At 42.3% G+C, this 13,426-nt stretch overlaps 1 protein-coding gene across 2 annotated transcripts in view; it reads left to right on the top strand.

Annotated features, from left to right (window-relative positions):
• The window catches only part of AP3D1 (adaptor related protein complex 3 subunit delta 1), a 136,953-nt gene that overhangs the window by 70,495 nt on the left and 53,032 nt on the right, over positions 1 to 13,426 (top strand). For both annotated transcript variants that reach the window (XM_033954609.1, XM_033954610.1), the window contains exons 17-18: positions 2,258 to 2,399; positions 11,165 to 11,236. In XM_033954609.1, coding sequence (XP_033810500.1) covers positions 2,258 to 2,399; positions 11,165 to 11,236 — 214 coding nt within the window. The remainder of the gene's footprint in view (positions 1 to 2,257; positions 2,400 to 11,164; positions 11,237 to 13,426) is intronic.

Below are 13,426 nucleotides of genomic sequence, written 5' to 3'. Positions count from 1 at the left end.
CATATTGAAGTCCCCTAACAACACTGTGTCTCCACGCAAAGTGATTTTCTCTATTTCTTCGATTAATTCTATATCCATGTCTTCCTGTTGTCTTGGAGGTCTGTATACTACACCAAGATACAGGCATTTGTCATTCCCCCTGACGAGGTTCACCCAGAGGGATTCCCCGGTGTACTTGACATCAGCGATTCTGGTAACTTTGATGTCCTCTTTAGTGTATAGTGCTACCCCCCCTCCTATTTTGCCCTCTCTGTCTTGACAAAGTAAGTTGTATCCTGATATAGCCATATCCCACCCATGGGAATCCGTGAACCAAGTCTCGGATATCTCCACCACATCTAGGTCGGCGTTCCGTCTCCAATTCCAGAATTTTATTGCTTAAACTGTGGGAATTAACATACATAGCCCTCCATACCTTATGTTTGCTAGGTCTCTGTGGAGATTTTCCCGTCTGAGTTAGAGTGACTCCTATAGTACTGTTTGCAATGTGTGTACTTACCTCGGACTCAGAAATGGAGTGGCAACTTAACTCGCCAGGATGGTTACTTACCTTGCCAGTACGTGAGTGGGTACCCTCCCCCAACTTACCTAGTTTAAAGCCCTATGAAGCAGGTGGGCTAGTCGGTGTCCAAAGCCGTTCTTACCCCTTCTGGTCAGGAGCCCGTCTGGTCCCTGTAGTCCTTGCAGTGGTCCCTGTAGTCCTTGCAGTGCCTCTCCATGGTTCAGGAATCTGAAGTTCATCTCCTTTCACCAACCGTGTAACCACTCGTTTGTCCTCTGGATACGATCGTCCCTGGCTCTTCCCTTACCTTTCACTGGGAGGATCGAGGAGAAGACCACTTGCGCTGCCATCCGCCTCAGCTTTTCACCTAGGGCTCCAAAGTCTTCAGGTATATTCTCCGGGGTGTTCCTGGCAGTGTTGTTCGTTCCGACGTGGATGAGAAGCATGGGGAAGTGGTCTTGGGGCTTGATAAATCTTTCTAGGCAGGCGGTTACATCTCGGATCCTGGCTCCTGGTAGACAGCAAACCTCTCTTGATTGCATATCTGGTCTGCAAATTGGTTCCTCGGTGCCCCTCAGCAAGGAGTCCCCAATGACTACCACTCTGCGCTTCTTCGGGGGGAGCTGATCTGTTGTCTCCGGAACCGGAGCCATCTGTTGGACAACTTCCTATACTTCATTGGCAGTTCCTTCCTGTAAAAGCTAGAATCTGTTCCTCAAGGTGATTTGTGGGGTCGATGTAAAACTGCCCTGTTTGCAAGGAAAAGAAACAGAAAAATAGGAAGGTCTTTTGTGTTTGCCTGTGGAAGAGTTTCAAGTTTCAAATTTATTAGGATTTTATATACCGCCTATCAAGGTTATCTAAGCGATTTTTACAATCAGGTACTCAAGCATTTTCCCTATCTGTCCCGGTGGGCTCACAATCTATCTAACGTACCTGGGGCTATGGAGGATTAAGTGACTTGCCCAGGGTCACAAGGAGCTGCGGGGGGTTTGAATCCATAACCCCAGGGTGCTGAGGCTGTAGATCCAACCACTGTGCCACACACTCCTCCACTCCTGCTAGGAGTCAGCGTCTCTAGCTTCTTCTTGTACCCCAATCGGTTGCATTTGTGAAGAGAAAGTTTTCTTCTCAGTATCTAGTTGAATGTTATATTGTATCTAGTTGAATGTTATATTGAGAAAAATGCCATTAATTATACATTTGCGAAGAAAGAGAACATTGCTCTGTCATTCAAAATACTAAAGACCTAAGGATGCATGATGCACAGGGCTCACAAGTCTTTGTTCTTGGTCTCCATCTGTTGGTTGGTGGGCAAAGACCCTCAGGTTCTGGTCTGGTAGGACTAAAGGAAAGAAAATGAACAGGTAAGACCTAATTTGAATCCATGAAGAGATGATAGTATTTATTTCAATGTGTAGTTTGGATCTTCATTTCTTGTCATATGTAGATGTTCCAAAGCTTTATGTCCTTAAAATTTGTATTCTTTGTGTTTTTTAAAATGTCATAAATATTTCATTTGAATAGAAATATTTTTGACTCTGTCTTGCACAAGTTACTTTGTGTCCCTGTGACTCAGTTTATCCAAATGTTATACCACTTGGTTTTTGTTCTCGTCATGTAGATCACTCACAAAAACTAGTATCTGGGCTTGCCTCAAGTGACTGACCACACATATGTTCGTTTGAGTTAGTATCATTCTGAAGGATATGCATGCACCTCAGAGATTCAGTAAATATATTTACTGTTTGACAGTTTGGACCTTGATGCTTGGATCAATGAACCTCCATCAGACAATGAGTCTGAAGATGAAAAGCCCAAGACCATTTTTCAGGATGAGGAGCACCGGCAAGTTAAACAGGGGCGACCAGAGGTTGATGAGGAAGAGCTGGCCAGGGTAAGTTGGTACCTAAACTTTGACAATGCTTCAAGTATACTGTGTGTAACTACTTCTCCTGTTTCTGCAACTTCATGGTGAATAGTCCAACATAGGGCTAGATTCACTAAGCAAACCGATCGCATACTGATCGATTTGTGAGCCCTTTGCGACCCGATTTCTCTCCTCCAATCCAATCCTGATCTGTGCATGCAAATGAGGGGAATCGGCATGCAAAGTAAGAAAGACACGATTCACTAAACTTATCGACTGGCTGGCCGATCAAAAAATTAGCGACTGGTGAGGACCAGTCGCTTGTGCTAAAACCCCCAATTCTCCTGCTCTGACCGCCCTGCTCTCTGCCCCTATTCTGCTCTGGCTGCCCTGCTCTCTGCCCCTATTCTCCTGCTCTGACCGCCCTGCTCTGGCTGCTCTGCTCTCAGCCCTGATCGATCTGCCTGCCTGCCCCGATCTCCTGCTCTCAGCCCTGACCTGCTGCTCTCAGCCTGAATCTCTTTTGCCGCTCCGACTCTCCTGCCCTTCCCCGCAGTGCAAGCCCGTGGTTTTAACCTGCAGGCTTAAAGCGGGTCAAAACCACGGGCTTGCCAAAAAAAAAAAAAAAGCAATAAAAAAAAGTTTCCTACTGAGAGCATGTGCAGACTATCTATAGGGAAGGAAGATGGTCTGCGCATGCTTAAGGATCGCTCTCTAGCGATCCATGCAGTGGGTGGGGGTGCTTGTTAATGATCGTCTGTCAGCCTAGCATTGCTAGCAATCAGCATTTTCGGTTAGCCTAATCAATGTCAGCAAAGGCCTATGGTAGATCATATCATTCAAGTCTGACTTTAGGGAATGTCATTTGCAAGCCTTAATTAAATCAATGCTTTAAAGGTAACAAATTAACTTGCAGCTAAGAGGTGCGAAGAGGTGTTAAGAAGATGTGTTAATTAATGTCTGGTGCTTAAGATGGACAACTTAGGATGTGCAATGGGTCCAGGTGCACAGATAACTTAAGATTAATCAGAAACTATTGTCAGAGGCATACTGGAAAGTACATTTGACTCCAGTCTATTCTTCTCCAGTCTAGCACACCTCACTCACCTTCCTGATCAGTGAAACTAACCATTGTTTCAGACAGTTTACTAAGGATGGGGATACTTAACTTCAATAGATTCTATTTGTTATAAAAAGCCCCCTCTCACCATCAACCCCCCCTTCTCTTTCTGGAACCTGAAGCTTGGAACATCACCCCCACCCCCCTTTCTCTCTCTACCTCTCTGTCCTCATAGCACCTATTCTCTCTCATTCACAAGAGCACAGAAGCAATCTGTATTTGTATGCTTAATTGTAATCTTTATGAGATTGTCTTTCTGTATTTCTGTATTATATTCTTTATGCAATCACTTCTGGCTGTGCTTGTCAGTGATTTTACTTCCTGGTGAATCTTCTGTGAGGGTATTGAACTCGAGACCTGGCGTTTATAAGGGCGCTTCAACCTAATCCCTCCATCCTTACATTTTGGGGGCTCGTCCGGAACTTTTCACAAATGTGTCATCCAGTCTAAAACAATTTAAGGGTTCAAGAAGGTCTTTCGATTTCTATCTCACTCTGTCTATAAAACCAAAAATACAAAGTCTATTGATAAATAAAATCTCACAAAGTATAAAACCCCACCATATTAATGGAACTTTTCACCAGTGTATCATCCAGTCTAAAGTACAAGCTAAGGGTTTCCCAAGGTCTTTCGATTTCTGTCTCACTCTGTCTATACTGCACAAGGCCTTTTGAGTGGCAAATACCATCTCTCACCTTGTCTTATGCAGCCAATAATCCTATTGCACAGTGCATACAAGAAAAAATCCTGCCTATTCCATACAAGAAAAAAATTGAATTCTACTTACCCAGATGAAATCGTTAGGAAGGACCGAGACAAGCCCCCAAAATGTAAGGTTGGAGAGATTAGGTTGAAGTGCCCTTACAAACGCCTGGTCCCAAGTTCAATACCCTCACAGAGAAGATTCACCAGGAAGTAAAATCACTGACAAGCACAGCCAGAAGTGATTGCATAAAGAATATATTATCCCAGGACAAGCAGGCAGGCTATTCTCACATATGGATGACGTCATCAGTGGAGTCTGGATGCGGAAGCTCGCAAGCAGACTTGCTTGAAGAAACTCGAAGTTTCGAGTCAACCGCACCGTGCATGCGCGAGTGCCTTTCCGCCCAGCGTAGGACGCATCTCCTCAGTTCTCAGTTTTCCACAGAGCCAAGAAGTCCGTCTTTGACTCTCTGCGTTTAACTTCGGTCCTTCGTGCCTTCTCTGAACCGTGGTTTGTATTTTTTCCCTCACAAATCGCTGTTCTCACTTTATTTCTTTTATTTCTAGTTAAAAAAAAAAATTTTCAATCTTCTGTCCGACTACCAGGGCAGGCTGCTCGGCCGCAGCCCATGGGCTTCAATTTTGCGGCGGTCGTTTGTTTGGCAGATCAGCTATCTTTCTCATCTTTTCTTCGTCAGATGGCTGTTGACTTGGATCTTCAATTAGATGCTGGTTCCAAATACTCTAAGGAGTACCTCGAAGTCATGCATCTACCTCAACCTCCGGCAGAGTCACTTAAGCTTCCTTTTCACAAGCTTTTGTCTCAGACTTTTTCCAGATGCCTGGAGACTCCTTATACCAGGGGTGTCCAATGTTGGTCCTCGAGGGCCGCAATCCAGTCGGGTTTTCAGGATTTCCTCAATGAATATGCATGAGATCTATGTGCATGCACTGCTTTCAATGCATATTCATTGGGGAAATCCTGAAAACCCGACTGGATTGCAGCCCTCGAGGATCGACATTGGACACCCCTGCCTTATACCATTCCAGCTGTTCCAGGCAAATAGGACTCCAGGTATAAAACTGCACATCGCAAAGGGTTTGACAACTCACAGTTATCTCATCAATCCCTGCTTGTGGAGTCATCCTTAAAGAGGTCCCATCCTTCCAAGGTTTATGCCACCGTTCCTCCTGGAAGGGAAGGGAAAACTATGAACAAATTTGGAAGTCGCATCTATCAAAATTCTATTATGTCCTCTAGAGTCCTCAATTATAACTTTCATTTTATTACTTATTTTGAATTCCTCATAACTCTTTTACCTAAATTTCTGAGTTATTTGGATACTCAAAAGCACTTTGAATTTCAAGAAGTCATTGCTTCTTTATCACAACTCAGACTACATCTACTTCAGTCGTCTTATGATGCTTTTGAGTTGTCTGCCCGGGCAGCTTCTGTAGCCATGCATCGCCTTGCCTGGCTTAGTACCATTGACATGGACCCAAATCTTCAGGATTGCTTGGCCAATATTCCTTGTGCAGGCAATGACCTTTTTGTTGAATCTATCGAGGCTGCCACCAAGAAATTGTCTGACCATGAAAAATCCTTTGCTTCTATTGTCAGATCTAAGCCAAAGCCAACTCCTGCCAAAACTACACGTCCTCCTATATATCAGAGGCATTTTGCTCCAAGAACGGCTCCTTACAATCACCCTCCTCCTAAGAAACAGCAGCCTCAAAAGCAACAAAAATCTCAACCTTCTGCTGCACCTAAGGCTTCCCAGCCTTTTTGACTGTCTCAAACAGAGCATAACCTCCATCGTTCTGTCTCTGACTTCTCTTCCCCCTATAAGAGGTCATCTCCATTATTTTTACCACCGATGGATGACAATTACATCCGATCTCTGGGTGCTGACCATCATCAGAGAAGGATACTCTCTTCATTTCACTCGGGTTCCAGTCAGAGCTCCCTCCAAGAGAGTATCCTTCCAGTCCATCCCAGACCGCCCTTCTTCAGGAAGCTCAAGCTCTGCTTCGTCTCCATGCCATCGAACCAGTTCCTCTGGAACAACAGAAAAGGGGAGGGGGTTTACTCCCGTTACTTCCTTCTTCTGAAGAAGATGGGCGATCTGCAGCCCATTCTGGATCTCAGGGCTCTCAATCAATTTTTGGTCAAAGAAAAAATTCAAATGTTATCCCTGGCATCCCTTTATCCCCTTCTTGAGCAGAATGACTGGTTATGCTCTTTGGATCTCAAGGAGGCCTACACACATATTCCCATTCATCTGGCCTCCCGTCAATACCTCACTATCAATCTGCACTATCAATACAGAGTACTACCCTTCGGCCTGGCCTCATCTCCCAGAGTGTTCACCAAGTGCCTGGTAGTGGTAGCAGCAGCTCTAAGGAATCATGGTCTTCAGGTATTTCCCTACCTCAACGACTGGCTCATCAAAGATTCCACATCCCAAGGGGTTATTGTAGTGACCCAACGGACTACCTGGTTCCTACAAAGTTTGGGATTCGAAATCAACTTTCACAAATCCCAACTTCAACCCTCCCAGAATCTGCAATTTATCGGAGCTGTTCTGGATACTATCCAACTCAGAGCATTCCTTCCACAACAACATCTGGAAGCTCTTCTTCAACTCTGTCATACAGTGTCTTCCCGCTCTTCCATCTCAGCGAGACACATGATGGTACTCCTGGGTCACATGGCCTCCACAGTACACGTGACTCCTTTTGCCAGACTTCACCTCAGAATTCCTCAGTGGACCCTGGCATCTCAATGGACCCAAGTTTGCGATCCACTTTCTCGACACATAACAGTCACTCCTTCATTGAAGCAGTCTCTCTATTGGTGGATGCTCTCTTCCAATCTCTCCAGAGGCTTGCTTTTTCAAATGCCCCCCATCAGAAGGTCCTCACGACAGATTCTTCGACCTACGCTTGGGGCGCTCATCTCGATGATCTCCGTACACAAGGCCACTGGACCAGTACCGATCGTCAGTGTCATATCAATCTGTTGGAACTCAGAGCGATCCTCAAGGCTCTCAATGCTTTTCAACATCTTCACAACCAGGTAGTCCTCATTCGGACGGACAACCAAGTTGCTATGTATTATATCAACAAACAGGGAGGGACGGGATCTGCCTGTCAAGAAGCTCTGAAGGTTTGGGACTGGGCAATCCGCCACAAAACCTTCCTCAAAGCTGTCTACATCCAAGGGGCGAAGAATTGCTTGGCGAACAACTTGAGTCATCTTCTGCAACCTCACGAATGGACACTCCATTCCTCGCCTCTTCATCACATTTTTTCACAGTGGGGAACGCCTCAGATAGACCTCTTTGCAGCTCCCCACAACTATGAACTGCCTCAGTTCTGCTCCAGGATATACTCTCCTCATTGCCTCGAGGCAGATGCTTTTCTTCTGGAATGGACGAATTTCTTCCTGTATGCATTCCCTCCATTCCCTCTCATTCTCAAGACTCTTGTTAAGTTAAAGAACGACCATGCCACCATGATTCTGATTGCTCCTCGGTGGCCGAGACAACCTCAGTACTCCCTTCTACTTCAACTCAGCAGCAGGGAGCCATACCTTCTACCAGTTTTTCCTTCTCTGCTTACACAGAGTCAGGGATCTCTGCTTCATGACAACCTGCAGTCTCTACACCTGACAGCTTGATACCTCTCCACATGACTCCTCTTCAGTTTTCTCAATCTGTCAGAGATGTTTTAGAGGCTTCTAGGAAACCTACCACTAGACAATGCCATCACCAAAAATGGACTAGATTTTCTATGTGGTGTTTTTCTCATGATAAGGAGCCTCAATATTTCTCTTTATCTTCAGTTTTGGATTACCTTTTGCACTTATCCACTTCTGGCCTCAAGTCTACATCGATCTGAGTCCATCTCAGTGCAATTACGGCTTTCCATCAGCCTATTGATGGGAAACCCCTCTCTGCTCATCCGGTCGAGCGCCGATGAGGCGGCGGGAGGATGCAGCTGGGCTGGAGGATGGCCGCGTCCATGGGCTTGCGCTGCTGTCGGCACGTCTTCTGGCTCCCCATCCTCATTATCACCGGGGTCGTGCTCTGGTCATACTACGCCTACGTCATCGAGCTGTGCCTAGTTCTTTTAGGCCCACACGAAGAATACATCTGTTCACCTATCCGACAATAAAAGCCTGCCACTACAAAAGATTCTTGGACCGAACTCTTGCCTTCCAGGCAGGCAAATGGAACGATTGGCTTAGTAACTTTATCACGCTCTCCTCATCCTACTTCAATTTTAGAAAATTAGTAAAAACGAGTTTGTTCAATAGATTTGTAAACTAAGAACTATATAGCTTTCCAATTCTTTCATTATGTAAGATTGTACTGTTGACTTTGATTGTAACCTCTTCGCTGATTGTCCAGCACTTCTTGCTGTAAACCGCCTCGAACTTCCATGGTTTTGGCGGTATTTAAGAATAAAATTATTATTATTATTTTCAATGTCAAACCTCCTCTCAAACCGCCTCCTGTGGTTTGGTACCTCAATGTTGTACTTGCTCAACTGATGAAGCCTCCATTTGAACCAATTGACAAAGCTCATCTGAAGTATCTCACTTGGAAAGTGGTGTTTCTCATTGCCCTCACTTCTGCTTGAAGAGTCGGTGAACTGCAAGCTTTTAGTAGCTGATCCACCTTTCACAGTGTTCCATCATGACAAAGTGGTCCTTCGCACTCATCCTAAATTCCTCCCTAAAGTGGTATCGGAATTTCATCTCAACCAATCCATTGTTCTTCCAGTGTTCTTTCCAAAACTTCATTCTTATCCTGGAGAAATAGCCCTTCATAATCTGGACTGTAAGCGTGCTTTGGCCTTCTATTTGGAATGCACCAAACCACACAAAACTGCTCCTCAACTTATATCCTTTGATCCAAATAAGTTGGGACGTCCTATCTCTAAGCGTACCATCTCCAACTGGATGGCTGCTTGTATTTCATTCTGCTATGCCCAGGCTAGATTACCCCTATACAGTAGAGTCACAGCCCATAAAGTTAGAGCAATGGCAGCTTCAGTAGCTTTCCTCAGATCTACACCTATTGAGGAAATTTGCAAGGCTGCTACTTGGTCCTCGGTTCATACTTTCACTTCTCACTATTGTCTGGATACTTTCTCCAGACGGGATGGACAGTTTGGCCAAACAGTATTACAAAATTTATTCTCCTAAATTGCCAACTTTCCCACCATCCCATTTTGGTTAGCTTATGTGAGAATAGCCTGCCTGCTTGTCCTGGGGTAAAGCACAGTTACTTACCGTAACAGGTGTTATCCAGGGACAGCAGGCAGCTATTCTCACAACCCACCCACCTCCCCTGGTTGGCTTCTCTGCTAGCTATCTGAACTGAGGAGACGTGCCCTACGCTGGGCGGGAAGGCACTCGCGCATGTGTGGTACGGTTGACTCTAAACTTCGAATTTCTTCAAGCAAGTCTGCTTGCGAGCTTCCGCATCCGGGCTCCGCTGATGATGTCACCTATATGTGAGAATAGCTTCCTGTTATTCCTGGATAACACCTGCTACGGTAAGTAACTGTGCTATATAGAAATACAGAAAGGCAATCTCATAAAGATTACAATTAAGTATACAAATGCTTTTGTGAATGAGAGAGAATAGGTGCTATGAGGACAGAGAGGAAGAGAGAGAAAGGTGAGTGGGGGGTGATGTTCCAAGCTTCAGGTTCCAGAAAGAGAGAGAGAGAAGGGGGGGTTGATGTTGAGAGGGGGCTTTTTATAACAAATAGAATCTATTGAACTTCAATAGAATCTATTGAAGTTAAGTATCCCCATCCTTAGTAAACTGTCTGAAACAATGGTTAGTTTCACTGATCAGAAAGGTGAGTGAGGTGTGCTAGACTGGAGAAGAATAGACTGGAGTCAAATGTACTTTCCAGTATGCCTCTGACAATAGTTTCTGATTAATCTTAGTTATCTGTGCACCTGGACCCATTGTACATCCTAAGCTGTCCATCTTAAGCACCAGACATTAATTAACATATCTTCTTAACACCTCTTAGCACCTCTTAGCTGTAAGTTCATTTGTTATCTTTAAAGCATTGATTTAATTAAGGCTTGCAAATGACATTCCCTAAGGTCAGACATGAATGATATGATCTCCCATAGGCCTTTGCTGACATTGGTTAGCGCAACCAAAAATGCTGATTGCTAGCAATGCTAGTCTTCATTTGCATGCAGGCCTTTAGTGAATTTGTCGGCCTGCATGCAATCGGGCATGGATTGGACACAGAATCGGGGATTAGTGAATCTAGTCCATAGTGTGGATTTGCAGATTTTGGTGATGTAAAATGCAGAGTGACTTGCCTAGTAGTGAGAGTTAAACACAGCTTTAATGTTTTACAACACCTTAAGGGAAGAGGGGGTTCTTTCCAGAATGTTACCAAATTAGTTTAGAGACCCATTTTAACTTGGAGAATAGTTCAGTTTGGGGTTTTGGTACTTGAAACCAAGTCTGAGAGTTGGTCTCATAGACTTGAAATGAAAAATCCTTGAAAGGTGGGAGGAAAAATCTGGAACTACTTTTTCCAGATAATATTTCTCCCCCTCCCTCACCATAGTAAGATACTATGTTAATGTTTATTTTAAAACTTTATATACTGCTTACCTTTTTTAAGACTAAGCAGTTTACAGTGTAAATTTACATAATTAAAACAAAATTAAAAGGAACTCTATAAATAAAAGGAAAGACCTATAACACTCACACCAGAATTAATTCACCCCAGTATTTACATAAAAGAATACTACATTATTTGTATCTATATTTAGGTGGGAGGGGCACTCTGGGTTGTTAATGAACATTCCTTTTGCATGCACCTTCCTGGATTTGGATGTGTCTTTTCATTTTTTTCCCTTGGGACAGAAATTGTGTATTTGTATGACAGTTCTTGGCCCTTTTTTTTTTTTTAGCGGCGAGCAGCACGAAAACAGGAGCAAGCAAACAACCCATTTTACATCAAAAGCTCTCCTTCTCCTCAGAAGGTAGGCAGTCATGATGCTTTATTCTTTTACCATAGTTTTTTTAAAAACATTTTCCCTATTTCATTTAAAAAAAGAGTATCAAGTAATTTGCAAAATAATGGGACAGCACAAAACAAATTGAGAGAACCATTGCCATACTTCATTGTCAGCCAGACCAATTTAAACAAATGGGTTATATTCTCCATCTACCATCAGATAAAGATCAATAACAAACACTTGTGCATCCTGCCCAGTATAGGGTACTGTACAGCCACACTCAATTTTTCTGTGAAGACAAACAAGGTCCATTCAGTCTTGACCATGTTGCAGATGGTCATTAAAGTGCTTCTCCCTATCAAGAATTTAGAAAAACTCAGAATTTCACTAATAATTATTTTATTTTGTTCTTTGTTCCTTGGTTAAATATACATGACTACTTTCAAAACGCAAGATAAATAATACATAGATGCTTCTTTTGCATATGATGAAATTCTGTGGGAGTCGAGCAATTCAGACATGTCACATATCCCTATTCTGCCCTACTCAGAGAAAATTCCTTTTTCTCGCTGATTAGTTTCTTTGGCCTCTTTGTCTTAGCTTAGTAGAAATCAGTGAAAATGTCTGCAAACACTCAAAGGTGACAAGTCCCTTCATTAATTACCATGTTATCACAGTACTAAAGTCTACCCTGTCTCTAGCCAGACTACACTGTGGTATATTATCTGGTGCTGGGAAAAGAGTCATCTTTCTTCAAATAAGCGTTACAAATACTTGGCCGTAATGAAAACCTCTAGGCCACAAAACAGATCTTTCCCATCCCTTTTTGGATCTCAGGTCCAAAGTACTATTTTTTTTATCACTCATTCCCATTCTCCAGCATTAAAGAAACATGGATTCTTCAGCACCTTGTGTCTCCATATGAAAAAAGACTGTCTTAGTGGTAACTGTGGTTAACAGTCAAAGGCAAAAAGCTTGGAGACATGATAAAATGCAGAAAACTGAGATATCAACAGCTATAAATTTGACTACCCTAATTAGTCCACAAAAGATTACCTCAAAACCTGAAAACCACCCAGTAAAGGTATCCCATAAATTCTCAGGGATTATACCCTTATAATCGTCAGCAGACAGTTTCACTAGACTTCTATTTTCTTTCTGCATAACTGCTTGAACTATGTATTATAACCCTACAAAGAAAATAATGCCCTACTAATGCTTCAGTTCCATTATACATATATGAAGTATTACTCTTAACACCACCGTATTTGTTACATAGTTCACGGGTTCCTAATCCATTTCCATTCCATATCAATTTTCACATATTGGCCATGATCCATAATTATGAGAATTATTTTAAAAAAAACCAAACAAGTTCCTATGGCCACTGTGATAAGTATCTTGATACAACAAAACAATACAAACTTCAAATGGTATTATATACACAAAATATGAAACCATTGAAAACCATTTGCACAATATCAAAAATGGTACCTACTTCTATATTCCTACTTAATTAGATTTACTACTTAAGAAATTGGATTTAATAGTATGACTGTTGACTTTTAATCACATTACATTAATTAACTTCTAATGGGGACAAGCCTCAGACTTAGGAGAATATGTTTCCCAAAATGGGATTACTTAAAGAGAGAAACACATTACTCTCTTGTCTCCTTATAACATCACCGGTTATTACCCCACCTCCCTACCAATATAGATAAATTAACTATTTTATTCTAATTCTCTATTTTTAAAAAATACATTACATATAAAAAATTCTAAATACTATGTCTCCTCTTTTTATTAATTTGAATCCTTAAAAACTTATTAAATTTAAACTACAAAGCTATTTTGGTATGGAATATATATTACTTGAAATAGATCAGCATGCCATTTTTGAAACTCAGGACCACCTCATATCAAACCATATATATTACCTAATCAAATTCAATCAATATATCTCATCTCAAATTCTTATTCAATTTCACTGCAATTCATTTCCTCTTATTGTTAATTATAGTTCATCCCATTATTTTCATCAATTCATGTATCTTACATATTTCACTAATTACGACAAAATTTTAACAATGTTATTAATACTTAAAGTGCATGATATAAAATGCTCAGTGAAAGTGCTTCAGTATTATAAATATAATAAATACACTAAAAAAAAGCTCTGAGACAATCTTGAATTCACTAAATCAATGACTT

This window comes from Geotrypetes seraphini, chromosome 8 (genome assembly GCF_902459505.1).
Source record: "Geotrypetes seraphini chromosome 8, aGeoSer1.1, whole genome shotgun sequence".
NCBI classification, from domain to species: Eukaryota; Metazoa; Chordata; class Amphibia; order Gymnophiona; family Dermophiidae; genus Geotrypetes; species Geotrypetes seraphini.
This window is presented reverse-complemented; position numbering and strand designations above follow the sequence as displayed.